Raw genomic sequence first — 16,276 nt, 5'->3', positions numbered from 1 at the left:
TTAAACGTGACTCTCTCCAACAGTATTAGCTATATGTATATTATAAATAAAAACATAAACTTTACAATTAAATGTAACAAAATTTCCATTTTAAATTAAATTATACATGACAGAGAATTCGCGCGCGGGCGCGCTTGTGTCTTTTTAAAAAATTACTTAAACTGAACTTTGACTAGAAGATAAGTTGCTAATAAAAGATTATCTCTCCTTGCATGTTGTCAAGTTAGAATTTTTAAATATCGTTTAAAGTGATAAGTTATAAGTTATTGTTAAAATATATAGTTATCTATCTAGTTACTATTTCGTCTTCAGTGAACGGGAAAATCAATTTTTAAAATCCCGCAGCCTTTTCTTTTTAATAAGATTTATTATAATTCATTTTTTGCCTTAAAATATGATACTGTTCGACACAGCGCTACTCTAATGGTTTCCCGTTTACGATAATGCCGATGTTTAAATAGTTGTTGAAATAATTAAGTTTAGTAAAAAAAAATTTTACTATAAGGAATCAAATTAAAAGAAAAGGAAGAAATACCTTACACGGAAAAAACACACGTCAAATATAGCACGTGAAAAGAAGAACAAGAACTGCGTTTATACAACGTATACAAGACAGTTAATGTTTCTCGTACATCATTAATACGATATGCCGAAAGCTGATATGAAAAGCAACGACACAGTTACTGTTCGTCCCAGTAAAGGATTGACTATTGGAAAGCGTGCCTCGAGACGGCAGGGAAAAGAACGAAGAAGAGAGAGGAAAAGCAAGAACGGAGAAAATTAGAATGCTGATTGTTTTTATTTGTCTTCTATTACCTTGAAGTATCATCAAACTTTGTGAAATAGTGCGATAACATGGATAAAAACACGACCGATATGAAGCCAAACCCAAGGGAGACCGCGAATATTTTCAGTGTTTTATTCTTCTGGTTTGTTAAGATTCTTAGTCTGTTCGAAAAAAAAGAAGGAGAAGAAAGAACGAAATGTGTCTTTGCTTTTACAGTAAAAATGTTGACCCGCAAAAAAATTCAAAAAAGCGGAAATTTTCCTTTCTTCTTCTTCTTCTTTCTTTTTTACGAAAAAGAGCTTTTTTAAAGCAGAATTGTCTTCTTGGAAGCGAAATGTATTGCTTCCAGAAAGAAATGCTATCTTTATATTTTAAAGCTAGAAATTTTTTCTCTTCAAAATAAACAATATTCGCTTGCATTATGTTAGCTATTTTTATCTTATAATACATGTTTCACATATTAAAGAAATAAAAATTTTCGCAAATTTTATCTCGCTATTTAAAAAATTAACTTACAATTTACGTCTAGTCATGCCCATGTTTCTTATTTTACATATCAGCTACCGTTAGCCATAATTAACACAATTGACTATGTATTAATATAACTAACAAGTCATTTTTTTGTATGAAATTAATATGTAAGTGTTATCAACATATTCACATACACACATGCATATTGTATTACGTTGTATCGCCGTTATCGCATAATAGAATTTATGTACTTTTTTTCTATATTACTCAGGCAACCTTGATTTTTCTAATCAAACACCGTCAAAGTAACTTTACAATAAAAAAATATATGTATAACGCGTTCGCAAAATATCTATTTAGAGTTCTCGGATTATATAATCGTACTGATGCCGATGGAGAAATGACTATTTTAAAACATTTTGCGTACATTAACATGTATGCTTACAACTTTTGGTTAAAAATACATGTATAGTGCGTCTGCGAAATACATATATAATTACGTATCTAAAGTTTCTGATATTTTATGTCATATACATATATGGTAAGACTTCCGAATAGCCCCTACCTCCGAATTTGATGAAATTTGCAGGAGTTGTTGACTATTAGAGGATACACGTTTATATCATAAAGGATTTTGTACGGAAACAAATAGAAACGGAGAAATTGGCGTCAAAAATTCAAAATTTGGTAAATGTCTACAATTAGAACCCCAACGAGAAATCAATTGAAAAAAGGTAAATTCTATGTACTTTTGCTCCTCGAATCCAAAACTGTTGATAATATTTGAGGGTCGCCTGTATTTTATAAGATATTGTTAAGAAAATGAGAACCGTGAAATATATATCAAAGTACATGTATGGGCGAGGGGGGCTTCGCCTTCCTCTGCACCACCCCCCCATGTTTTCGGCGTGCCCGGGTAAGAAATGTATTTTGAGCATAAGCGTTGGGGGCTTCGCCCCCCCTGCACCCCCCATGCGTGCCCAAAAAAACTTTAAACAGTTAAATACTTTTAAAGCGCGTCATCTAACCTATATATATATATATATATATATATATATATATATATATATGTATATATATGTAGTGTTTTTTTCTCATTTTCTTAACAATATCTTAAAAAATACAAGCAACCCTCAAATTTTATCAACAGTTTTGGATTCGAGGAGCAAAAATAAATAGAATTTACCTCTTTTTAATTGATTTCTTGTTGGGGCCCTAATTGTAAACATTTACCAAATTTTGAATTTTTGACGCCAATTTCTCCGTTCCTATTTGTTTCCGTACAAAATTCTTTATGGTATGAACATGTCCTCTAATAGTCAACAACTCCTGCAAGTTTCATCAAATTCGGAGGTAGGGGCTATTCGGAAGTTGAGCCGAAGTATATATTATACTGTAATATAATGTAGTATAATGAAGTATTGTGTGAACAGGTGGATGCGAGAATTATTTATGAAAGGCGCTAGGAGTGATTTGGAAGAATCTGATATATATCGACCAATAAAAGCGGACGAGTCCGAAAAATTGACCGATTACCTCGAGAAGTGAGTATTGTATACGTTGGAGACAAACGGACACGCGTCAATATATGGACGTACCACTTGTTTCAGTTATAGCATTCACTTTATCGCTGTACAGAATAGTAACGAAACTTAATAATTCTTTTAGAAATACAAGTGCAATTTATGTTATATACAATATATTTTCAATATCTATTGTATTTTGTGGCAACCTCATTTTTCATTATAATACTTTTTAAAGAATGTAATCAAATACGAAGAGATTGAAATTTACAAAACTTAATAATAAATCAACTAACGCACAGTTGACGTAGATAATTAAATAATTTATGATTGAGTTGACTGATTTATGATTTGTGACTTAGCAATAAGCTATTTTGCATTATTAATAGCAAGATAGACGATCTTAACACCTGTTACAACAATATTATGATTAGACTATACGCGTTGACGCATCGTTCGATAACAAATTGATCTGCGCGTGTTAAACAATTAATTTCTCAGTATTATATCTCATTGCATTATACAATATGTTAGATTTGTATTACAAATTTAACATCACAAACTTGGGAAGATTATAAGACAATAAATTAATTAATCCTTTCTTCACGCGCGACGTGTGATATTATGAAACCTATTATGAAACCCCACGGGATTAAAGGCTCGGCAAAATTTATAATATTTTGGAATACTCGGGAAAATTTATAGTTTTATGGAAGTGACATCAAGCTTAAAGCGAATTGTGATCTCAGAAACGTCTTCCAAGTTGTCAATTCCCATTTCGTTTTCTGAGAGGTTGTTATCCGAGAACGCGGGCGTGTAACGCATCTTTTTCATCCAGGTACTGGAATCGCGAGCTGGACAAACTGAAGAACCTGGAATACACCGTGGGTAAAGACGGGCAAAAGGTGCCACTGAAAAAAAACGCCCGTCCGAGATTATACAAGGCGATCTTCAAAGCTTTTTGGTTGCCATACTTCATAATCGGAATCTACTCGTTTATCAATGTATATATATCGATACGTTTGAAGAAAAATACCGTGTGATGTTAATAACCACGATACTTTATTAGATCAATCAATGTCGAAATATGTTATACATATAAATATCATATAATTGGTATCACCAAATATATGCGTAATAAAAGGAAGTTTTAGAAAGATATTGGCCACTAAGAGAAACAATAGAAAAATTTGTTGCGTTAGATGTCTATCTCTCGATGGATCCAGCTAACAATAAAAAAAAATTTAATTTGATATCTTTTTCTCTTCTTTTTCTTCTTCTTAGATTCGTTAAATTTATAAGTCCGTAGAAATCGTTAAATATCAACATTCTTGCTTTCAGTGCAGCGTAGTACGCGTCGCGATACCGATCTTTCAGAGTTGGATTATCAACTACTTCGCCAGAGATTCGACCGCAAAGACCGAGCAACAGACGAACGAGGTGCTAATCTCCATCGGTGCCATGATTATTTGCAATATTGCCTCCGTTTTAATAATGCACCACACAACGTTGCTGTCGTTGCAGATCGGCATGAGAATACGCGTCTCCTGCAGCTCCCTCCTCTACCGAAAGGTAATGTTGTAGATTAATTTGCTAGGCCAAGTTTCTCCTAGGATGAAAAAGCACTTTTTTTCTAGCTGGAAAAGTACATTATGTTTGCTTTAACTGATTTAGTAATAATTATATAACGCTTAACGTTGGTTCAACGTAAAAGATTTATCAATGTTGAAAATTATTGACGCATATAATTCAATTTTTAGGTATATTATTTAGGTAGGAGATCAATTTTGATGCCAAAAAAATTGATTTAAATCAATTTTCTTTAGTGCTTAAAGAAGTGGTTATACTGAGTTCGTTATCTTGCACATTCATTGTCTTCATTAGCATACACTCGTTATCGACCATTCTCGAGCTCTTTGCGGAAAAATGTAGATTAACGCGTTCAAAATATAAAAAATAGACGTATTAATAAATGACAGATTACTATAATAACTATATTTTATTTCTATAATGCTTGAAGCATGCAGAGCAAAATTTGTTTGTATTTTACATATATTATAGATATTTATATAACTTTTACTCTTTATTATTATTATCGACCTACAAATTGATACAATTATACTTTTTACAACGCGCAATAACATTATTTCTTATAATTATGTAATTAATATACATAATGCAAATTAAAATATTCGTCAATTATTTATTTCTTGTGTTCGGCAACGATCTTTGGAGGCTTATGTCAATCTAAGATTTTTTCTGCGTTTACGTAATTCGTTGTATTTCGAAAGAGAAATTTCGTTTCTTGTAACATCTTTGAAACAATTTTCTTATAATATGCGCGAGGATCATATTCATTACAATTTCAAGAAATAATAAATAAATACATAGCGATTTGTCGCACATGCCCGATATCTTCTTCATTAGCACATCCTTCGACTTCAACTGATAGCACCGCTTGCTGGTACCCTGCGAATATGCATCGCGGAATGACGCGTGTGCACTTATCTCTTTCGAAATACGACGAATTACGTAAACGGAGAAAAATCCAACAAAATGAAAAATAGCAGTTTTCACTCGTTGTAATAACAAGGAGAAAAATATTTTACTATATTTTGTCTTAAATTTAAATACTTTTTAAAATTTTATTTATTTTTTTTTACTACATATTAATACTACATATTAATACAATTAAAATTTATATATTAATTAAATTTTATATTAAAACAACTTTTTGAATTGTTTTATTTTACAAAAGTAAAATGTGTTAAGGGCTTTTAAATTCACTTAATGTATGTAATACAAATGGTAATCTCATAATCGATTTATTTAATACTTTACACATAACGTTCATTTAAGGAAAAGTACTCTTCAAACCATTCAACTTTTGTTTAAATATGTTTTTCTATCTTTTACAGTTTACAGAAAAGTCAATTTTTTTCAAAGGGATGTTTCAGCCCCTAAATATGTGTATGGACACGTATAAAAAAAGTTGTTTTGAATTTTGCGAGGGTTGGTAAAAGGGTTATCGATTTTTGCTTAAAAAATGTTAACACATAAGATTGATTATAAAATGACATATAATAAATCGATGTTTGTGGGAAAAAGGTCAATCAATATCAATATCAATCGAACATAAATGTATCGAAACGTTGAAATCGTTATAGCGCGATGCTAATTGTTTTTCTTTATATTTTTTTATTTTTTTTTAACTCCGCCTTGGACGGTCCCAAGCCCGGCCTGTTGTTTAAAAACATACAAACAGCAATATTTTAAAGAATTATAATTTAATTAAGAGTTTGAAGCAATTAAATTTTCAGAAAAGTATTTTTTATTTTATAAAACCATAATTAAAATTTAGTCAATTAATTCCTGAAAAATTAGAAAAATTACGCAACCGGTTTAAAAAAAATCGGTAACGAAAAATTAACCCCATCACCGCCATTCCCGGAAATTTCTACCCCTATTTCATATACAATTCTTTAAGGTTCGGTCCATTAACAAATGAGTAGTTCGCGGTCAGACATACAGACATACATACAGACAGACATCAGACACTTATAATAATAGATTTATGAAAAGAGTGAACGAATAACACCAACAAAAATCAATTATCATATCGGAAGAAAGGCCTTCAACCTTAAGAAGAGTGAAAAATCGGGATTCAATAACAGAAATGGTGCAAATTAGAAATTTGCACTTGGCTTCCTTATAGAGGAAGTGACGTCTTAAGATGCTAATACAGCCCTCTGATTAGCTGATGACGCCTTAAGACTATACTTAAGACAATCTTGAATATAAGACCCGACTATGAATACCGGCCTTAAAGAATTATATAAAATAGAAATAGAGAAGACTGAAGAATATAACAAAATTAAAAATAGACCGATATCTTAAAATTTACAGAAGTTAAAACTATTACAGACATTTTTCTAAAAATTAAAGACCTTTGATCGCGTATAAAGCTGAGTCTAATCAACCAAATCTTAAAGAATTATATATGAAATAGGGGTAGAAAAGACTGAAAAATATAATAAAAGACCCGACTATGAATACCGGCCTTAAAGAATTATATAAAATAGAAATAGAGAGAAGACTGAAGAATATAACAAAATTAAAAATAGACCGATATCTTAAAATTTATAGAAGTTAAAGCTATTACAGACATTTTTCTAAAAATTAGGGATCTTTGATCGCGTATAAAGCTGAGTCTAATCAACCAAATCTTAAAGAATTATGTATGAAATAGGGGTAGAAAAGACTGAAAAATATAATAAAATTAGAAATAGATCGATATCTCCAAATTTGCGGAAATTAAAGCATAAACAAACATTTCTGCAAAAAGTCAAAATTTTATTAAAAAAGAACCCCTTGATTATTAGCAATTTTTATTAATTCTATTATATTCTTCAGTTTTTTCTACCCCTATTTCATATATAATTCGTTAAGATTTGGTTGATTAGTTCTGGAGTTATAGAAATTTCGGTAAATTTGGCACATACACACATACATACACACACTAATCCATACAGACATTTTTTAAAATTGCAATTTTTCGACGTTTTAGAACATTCTGAACACATTCAAAAAAACAAAAAAAAATTTTTTTTTTTACGAAAACAAAGCTTTCTCTATGAGGAAGCAAAAGAGAATAGAAATTGATAACAGAAAAAATGTTGTTTACTAAATGTATTATATATATTACGTAGCAATAAAGTCTATAATTTTTTTCGAAACTGTTGCAGTTATTGCGATTGAACAGAGCATCCATGAACCAAACCGGTACTGGACAGATCATGAATCTTCTCAGCAATGATGTCACTCGCTTCGATCAGTTAACGATGTTCCTGAATCACATATGGATTATGCCTATTCAGGTTCAAATTTTCACCTAGTGAAAAATATTTGTGTGCATTTCGAAACTGTTCTTAGATGGTTATTCATCAACAGCGTTTTTCTTTCCTTCAAAATCGCTAAATTAAAATATCAAATTAATTAATTTCTTCCTTAGATTATATTATTGATTAGTATAACTAATAGTTATAGTCTAATTCATAAGAAGTATTATTCATATCTGTTTGTATGCATCCACGCATTTTATAGTTTCACTAATTAGCTGATATATAACTTTTTCTTTTTTTTTTTTCATCGTATTGCTTTTCAAGAACCATCTGTTGAGATTGGCCGAGTGTTCTCTCTTGCAGGTCACCATCATAGCAATTATAACGTGGCAAAAGATTGGTATTTCGGTTCTTGTCGGCATTGGATCGCTGTTGATCATTGCCCTAGTGGGGCAAGGAACTTTCAGCGTGTTGAGCCGCAGAATCAGAGCCATGATCGCGCCACTGACCGACCGAAGAGTGCAGCTGATGAGCGAACTCGCAACCGGGATACAGGTATCTCCAGAACATTTAATCAGTTACTCTATTCCTAAACCGAAAATGAGTGAAGACCTTAACGTTCATGTCAAATTCAAGTACTAAATTCGAGTGTTAAATGCTAAAAAAATAATTTTGTAAAAAAACTTGCAAGATAATGACTCCCGTTTCAGGTGGTGAAGATGTATGCCTGGGAGAAACCGTTCAACAAGATCGTGTCGGTGATCAGAAAGCTGGAAATCAAGAAGATCAAATTCTCGTCGTACGTGCGCGCCGCATACTTGGCTATCATAGTTTTCACCGAGCGACTAACCCTCTATTTTACCTTGATAACGTACGTCCTACTGGGGCATTACCTGACTGCCGACGTAACCTTCGAAATGTCGACGTACTTCAATATGCTTCAACTCACTGCAGCGTTGCAGTTTCCGCAAGCGTTGATACTGATGGGTGAATCGATGGTGTCTATAAACCGATTGGAGGTGCATGTTCTCTTATATTAATTTCGAATTCGCGGAAAAACCCATAAATTTATTGTTCCACAATCTTTCCGTTAATTTATACAGGACTTTCTGTTCATGGACGAAGTAAACGTGAAACGCTCAGAGAAGACGCCGCAGTTACAGGATAAATCTCGGAAATCAAACGAAGCGACTAATGTAGAGAATCACACAGACAGGTACATCTCAAAAAATGGGAGTATCGCACTTTCGGAGCTTCAGGGATTTTCTGATCTTCCGGTCTACGTGAAGCTTCAGCGCGTTTCCGCCAATTGGGTCAGTGGCCAATTGCCGCCGACTTTGTGCAATATCGACTTGACCATCAAGCCGGGACAGTTATGCGCTGTGGTCGGTCCCGTGGGTTCCGGCAAATCATCTATATTACATATGCTGCTGAAGGAGTTGGATCCCGGCGCGGGTTCAGTGATTCTCACTCAGGACTCCTCGAAGGATATTTTTCAGGGCAATCTTTCCAATGGTTACTTCACAAGCAATCCGAATCTGCGCATCTCCTATGCCAGCCAGGAGCCCTGGCTCTTTTGTGGTACTGTAAGAGACAACATACTCTTTGGCCAGCCCTACGACAAGGCTAGATATACTCAAGTAATTGTCATATAATTCAATACAGTTACTGCAGATAATGTACAGTATTTATGTATCCCTGCTATTGCACGTTAATATTGATAACTTTTACGTAACTTCACACAATTCTCAAATTCTTCTTTACTTCAACCATTCAACGTAAATTGTCATTGATTTATTATTAATTAAAGGAGACATGTTTCAGCGAGTAGTATAAATTTTGCCGAAACTTTAATCTCTATGATTTTATCTAGATAAAAGAAGAATGTTCTAATTATGAATGTCTTAATTTTAAATTTTCTAGCATTTTCTAATGTTTCTCACTCTTCCTGATCGATTGGCAAACGTTTTAGGTGGCAAATGCGTGCGCCTTGACGAAGGATTTCCGACAGTTTCCACAGGGAGACATGACGATGGTCGGCGATAGAGGTGTATCCTTGTCCGGAGGCCAAAGAGCGCGTATCAATCTCGCGAGGGCGGTTTACAGGCAGGCGGATCTCTATCTGCTCGACGATCCCTTGAGCGCGGTGGACTCTCGTGTCGCCAGGCATCTATACGGGAAGTGCATCACCGAGTATCTCCACGACAAGACGAGAATACTCGTCACCCATCAGTTGCAATTTCTCAAACGCGCGGACCACATCGTCGTTTTGGATCGAGTGAGTCGCATAGAATATTCTCTAATCGGTATTTTACATTTAATCGGTGTTTGCATTGTTACATTTAAAATTTCAACTACAAATCCGTTTCTATCCGGATCCGATTTTTTTACATCATTCTAATGAAGAATGCAGCGTTGACTCGTAATAGTAATAGTAATAGTAAATATATAAACAATATTTAAATTTCTTACTAATTTTATTGTTACTTTATAAAGAGACATATTATATTATTATTAATATATATATAACAATAAAAATAGAAATTTTTGTCAAAGTTAACATTAAAAAGAACTGTGAGAATTCTTTTAACAAAAAATAGTAAGAAATTTTTAAATTTGTATATAAACTTGTAAAATTCGAACTTTTAACAGTTTATTTATAAATTGTAAATAATTAAAGAATTGTTTCCTAAGGGTTTTATGAAGATGCAAGGAAGCTATAACGAATTAGTAAAATCAAATAAAGATTTCATTCGAATGATGGACAATTTGAGTCACGAAGCGCAGAAGAAGGAAGAGAATATAAGGAGAGCTTCGGAAATGTCTATGAGAAAAACCTCGATAATAAGACGTGCCTCTAAATTATCAACCGCAAGTTCCATCATTGTAAGAAAATCCTTATCTGTCAACAGTTTTTTTAAATTAAAATAAAAAACAGAAACTATTGACATTTTTTATATATCAGATTTGTTTAAAACAAATACACTCATAACAAGACAAGATAATTGAAAAAATATATATTTATGCAACATGTTCGCGTTAAGATAATTAAAACAGCTTTAGTTGCTGATTAGTAACTAAAGCAAATTAAAAACAGTTTCCAAAGTGTGCTATAACCACAGAATTCAAGTCGTTTTTAAACATTCATTAATTTTTTTAATACCGTTTTATTAACATTTTTTATGATCATAGCGCGACTATCTCTATCGAGCTGTGCCCGTTGCAAAGGTCAAACAAGTAATTAGATTGTTATTTTGTTGCCGTGCAGCAGTCGGATATTGACGATTCGGATTATGCGGAGAACAGCCCGGAAGCCGAGATAATAGCACGCGGCCGACTATCTGGCAGAGTGTACAAGGAATATTTCCACCACGGCGGCAACTACTTTACCCTGTTCATGTTGCTGCTGCTCTTCGTTATCAGTCAGGTTGCCACCACAGGGAATGATTACTGGCTTTCGTACTGGACCAACTTGGAGACTGTCAGGCACATTAACAACACTAGTGAGGCCAAAGAGTTCGCAAACATGTACAACGACAGTTTCCTTGGGTCGATCTTTACGCTGAACTCAGACGGCCTGCTCAGTACTGTAGATGCTATATACGTATACACATTCTGCATCATCGCCTGTACTGTTACCACGCTGCTCCGGAGCTTCCTCTTCATGAAAATCTGCATGAACTCGAGCTGCAACCTGCACAACTCCATGTTCTCCAATCTGGTACAGGCGCGCATGTCCTTCTTCCACACTAATCCTTCTGGTGAGCAGTAATCATGAGATCACAATAGGCAAAGGAAATTGTGGCGTCAAAGAGAAATTTTGAAGAGTTTACGAATTTTTAAATCCGGAAGAAATAAGACTAACAAATTTTAGTCGAGTTCGAATTTATCGAGTGGTTTTTATTTTATACTTATTCATAAAGATATGCGGGACGATTGGCATAGATCCTTTTACGGATATTTATATAGTAAAAAGTCTGAATCATCGAAACAACGGTTTTAATTTCCAGATTTCTGTTAAACCTTTGTTTAAATTTATCGTTTTTTTGTTCCAGGGAGAATTTTAAATAGATTTTCGAAGGACATGGGCACCATGGACGAGTACCTGCCCAAAATCATGTTAGAGGCGCTCCAAGTGTTTTGCGTAGTATGCGGTATATTCACCATGGAAGCGATAATTAATCCATGGATGCTCATACCGATAGTAGTACTGGTCATCTTGTTTTACTTCGCGACGATATTCTACCTGAAAACCGCTCAAAACGTCAAACGTCTCGAAGGCGTAAGTAAGTATTGGAACGAGAAACTCTTTATTAGAAAAGAACGAGAGGGGATACGCGCGACTCATCTCCTTATCTGTCCTTGTCTAACGAGAGGCATCTGTCTTTGTTCGATTACTGCGCCATCTCTTGCCACACGCAATATATTGCTTATCCTGTCAATCTGAATGTGCTTTTGCACATATAAAAGTTATATGCACTAATCTTTTTTTCTAGGTTTTCAATCTTAGATCTAATTGCACGATATTGTTCTTAAATGTTGTCCCTAGGTCATGCCGGTCTAATTTTGTGGATATTTATCGTGGAATTTTTGTACAAAGCAAATATTGTCGTCACGTATACCAAAAATTAACAAAAATATTAATTTTTTCTCGTTTTTGATATAAATTTGACCACCATGACCTAAATTTCGATGCGTACTTTAATTCTAGACAAGAATTTTGCATTTCTGTAAAACCAATTAAAAGATTAGTGCTAAGAAAAAAAGCCGGTATTACAGACGGCTTTAGGATCCCAACTCTTAGATTCCGTTTGACTTTTGCCATCAAACTTAGATTTGTAAGTTCTCACGCAGAATTTGTAAGTTCCAGTTTATTTGCGTTTGCGTTTTTAGCCAAGAGCCCGTTATTCTCGCATGTGAATGCTACGCTGAACGGCCTGCCGACGATTAGAAGTGGCGGCGTCAAAATCGAGAAGATGATGCGAAAACAGTTCGACGTGTTACAAGACCGTCACAGCGGCACATGGTACCTCTTCTTATCAAGCTCGTCAGCCTTCGGTATCTTTACCGATCTAATCATGTGCCTGTTCCTTGCCGTGCTTTGTTTCTCCCTAGTATTGATGAGCAAAAATGGTAAATTATATAATTATGTAAAACATTCTTATTGAAGATTAAATATCATCCTTCACAACTTTGAAATATTTCGAGAACATACAAAAAGCTACAACAAATTAATAGAATCCTTTGATATCTAAGCAATTTTTTATTTCCGCGAGTGATTAGTATATAAGTTGGAAAATACATTTCGACAATCGTGAGGAATCTTCGAGCTTTTACTAATCTTTCCGTTTATCTTCATAATACAGACAGTGTAGAAGACAGTCAGGTAGGTCTGGCAATATCGCAATCGTTGATCTTGATCGGTTGCTTGCAATACGGCATAAAGCAGTCCACCGAGACGATGTCACTGATGACCTCCGTAGAAAGAGTTCTTCAGTACACAAATCTTCCCCAGGAGGGACCCATTACCTCGGACAATCCGCCGCCGTCTACATGGCCGTCCCAAGGACAATTGATCTTGAAGAACGTCAGCATGAAGTATCACAGTGACGATCCACCGGTCTTGAAAGTAAGTGAACCAATCGTTCATTTTTGCAGACACTTTTTGTGTTTTATCACGCCGTCGCGCTTCGCAGAATCTGAACGTATCCATCGAGCCTGGCTGGAAAGTTGGGGTGGTGGGACGCACTGGCGCCGGCAAGTCTTCTTTGATCTCAGCGCTCTTCCGCCTATTCAACGAAGGTCTGGAGGGCGAGATTAAAATTGACGGTCGAGACACGAGAACGGTAGGTCTGAGCGAGCTGCGCTGCAAGATCTCCATCATACCGCAGGAACCGGTGCTCTTCTCCGAGAGTCTGCGCTACAATCTGGACCCGTTCAGTCAGTACGATGACGTGAAACTGTGGGAGGTGCTGCGGCAGGTCGAGCTGAACGATACCGCATTGGATCAAGAAATCTTTCATGGCGGTCAGAACTTCAGCGTCGGCCAGAGGCAGCTCATATGTTTGGCCAGGGCTATTCTAAGGAATAATCGCTTGCTCGTTCTCGATGAGGCCACGGCTAATATTGATTCGCAGTGAGTCTCGACGATTTTTAGCAATAAAAATGTATTATAATATTGTTTAATAAAAATAAGATGGTTTATTGTTTGGTTGATGGTTAATGAAAGAATAAATTATCATATAGACACTTAAAAATTTTTTTAACGAAATATTAATTTTCCAAATAATTCACTATTTCTCGGTATGCGGTGAAATGATGATTTATTTTGTAATAAATTAAGAGTTTAGAAAAATAACAAAAGTTTTTAATTAAATCAGATTTTCAGTAAGAGTTTCCAGTTCTGTAGCTGTAAAATGCTGTCGTGTTATTGATTTTTGAATCTATTTGTGAATTTTCCCTAAATTTGTACTTCTTTTTCTAGCACCGATGCTTTAATTCAAAACACAATAAGAAGTACTTTTAAAGAATGCACCGTCATTACGGTAGCACATCGTTTGAATACCATTATAGACAGCGATCGTATCATCGTAATGGAGAATGGCTCTATTGTGGTAGGTTCCTCCAATTTAATAAGGCATATTTTAGAAAATATATGTTAGGGAGAATATTGATTTTAGTAAACGCAACTAGATTTCCGAAAAATTCTTTTTTATAATTAAACGTGGTTTTTTCGCAGTTGATATCTCATTGGACAATACATATTCTTTTGTGAGAAATATCAGTGTATTATATACATAGAGTAGTCAAGTTTTGTGGAAAATCTTATAACTTTCTCAGGGAGAGTTTCTTATTAGATATTTTTTATAAATGAAATTGTGACGCCAACAGGAATTCGGTTGCCCATACGAGCTGTTGCACGACAAACCAAAAGGCTACTTTTCGCAAATGGTGGAGAAAACGGGCAATCAGATGGCACAGAGTCTTCTGGAACAGGCGAAGAAGGCTTGCGAGAAGAACAACGATCATCGTGAATTGAACTTATCGGAGCAAAATACCGAAAGCGAGAACGACGTCACGATCACGGAACAATCCGCTTTGTAAATTTTGTATCATCCCAAAAAATATACCTATATTTAAATTATATACATATATATTTTATTGTATACAGGATAATTTAAAATATTGTTGACAAACTTAAGAATCGTGTAGGAATAGAGCAATTTTTGACTAAGAATCTATATATGTTTTCCGAATTAATCCTGAGTCAGTTCGAGAGAAGAAGCGTTGGTTACAGTATGAGTTCACTGTGAAATGTGTACATCAAATGCCTCATTTACAAGAAACCGGTAAATGACTTAGGAACACTTTTGGGCAGATTACTAGCAGCATCTGAAGTGATCCGTGAGATGCTTGAAGTATGTAGTGTTCCAAAGTTTCGTTCGACGATGCAATGTTTATATTGAATGTATTAGTTGCATTCAAATATCTTTTGTAATGCATTTAGTTAGTTCATGTAATCTTTGTTTGCTTAAATAAATCTTATGTAACATTATTTCGTCGGTATATTGTCCGCAATGTGGTTTCTTAGGGTCCAATGGATGAGACACTTTGTAGTGCAACAGAGAAGCGCTGGAGACTCGTACAAACGAGTCACTTTATAATACTACGCAGAGGCGCTACAGACATAGCGCATAGGTACTGTATATACTGGCTTTTCTGACTACGTTTACATGACTGCTTATAATCTGGTTTAATAACTGTACACTATCTTTTCCAAAAATTTTCTTCTTTTCATTATAACAATCATTGATAAGTTTGTCAATAATTTTCTTAATTACCCTATACATATATCATATGTATACTGGCAGATCCTGTACGTTACGCGATAGTCTATTTTATTATTTCTTACATTAACGATCTTTTCAAAATTACATGAAAATGGAAAAAATGGGGGAAAAAGTATAAATAAAATATGTGTTAAATGTTTAAAATAATTTATTATTTTTAAAAAGCACAACAGTATTAGTACATACTTGTAAACATTTATTTTACGACTTATTTTCCTGAAATCTAATTCTGTCGTAAAACGGATCTTACCTGTACATGTATGTATGCGTATGTATATAAACACTCGTTCTTTTACGCTAGTAAGTAACGATCAAATTTGTCAAGAAAGAAAAGAAGAATGAAAAGAAAGAGGAACGATGTTGTAAGAAGATTACATAAATCGTGGAAAGGCTGCGGCTGTTTAGTGTAATACATGCAAATTTCTCTATCTTTTTTAGTTTTAGTTTAAACTAAATAATTAACAAAGTGTTCGCTTGTCTTCTTAAACAAATTTTTTAAGCTGAACTTTGACTAGAAGATAAGTTGCTAATAAAAGATGTACCTAAGTTTATTTCTTTGCGTTGTCAATAGTTAGAATTTTTAAATCTTACAATTAAATAATCAGTAAATGATAAAGAGAGCCTATATAATGACGGTTTTCCTTATCACTATTCACTATTTATTGCAATAATTACTACCACACATGCCTGTGATTTCAAACTGATAAAGACGTTTGCCCGTCTCAGATTACAAGAATCCAGATTTGAATTCTGGCTGCAGAGGTCATATTTTTCACAATAAAGTTATAGTTTGTTTCCAAGAGA

At 34.2% G+C, this 16,276-nt stretch overlaps 1 protein-coding gene across 1 annotated transcript; it reads left to right on the top strand.

Annotated features, from left to right (window-relative positions):
- Positions 1-686: 686 nt before the first annotated feature.
- Positions 687-15,177, top strand: LOC139821498 (ATP-binding cassette subfamily C member 4-like). The gene is made up of 17 exons (XM_071792552.1): positions 687-929; positions 2,692-2,802; positions 3,620-3,785; positions 4,123-4,353; positions 7,527-7,658; positions 7,986-8,177; positions 8,333-8,641; positions 8,726-9,262; positions 9,595-9,900; positions 10,317-10,508; positions 10,891-11,383; positions 11,678-11,908; positions 12,516-12,755; positions 12,989-13,251; positions 13,319-13,758; positions 14,107-14,236; positions 14,514-15,177. The coding sequence occupies exons 1-17, from the start codon at positions 856-858 to the stop codon at positions 14,724-14,726; spliced, it is 4,260 nt and encodes a 1,419-aa protein (XP_071648653.1). The 5' UTR covers positions 687-855; the 3' UTR covers positions 14,727-15,177.
- Positions 15,178-16,276: the final 1,099 nt, after the last annotated feature.

Source organism: Temnothorax longispinosus, chromosome 11, assembly GCF_030848805.1.
Source record: "Temnothorax longispinosus isolate EJ_2023e chromosome 11, Tlon_JGU_v1, whole genome shotgun sequence".
Lineage (NCBI taxonomy): Eukaryota > Metazoa > Arthropoda > Insecta > Hymenoptera > Formicidae > Temnothorax > Temnothorax longispinosus.
Note: the sequence above shows the minus strand (reverse complement) of the source record. Positions and strands in the feature narration are given on the sequence as shown.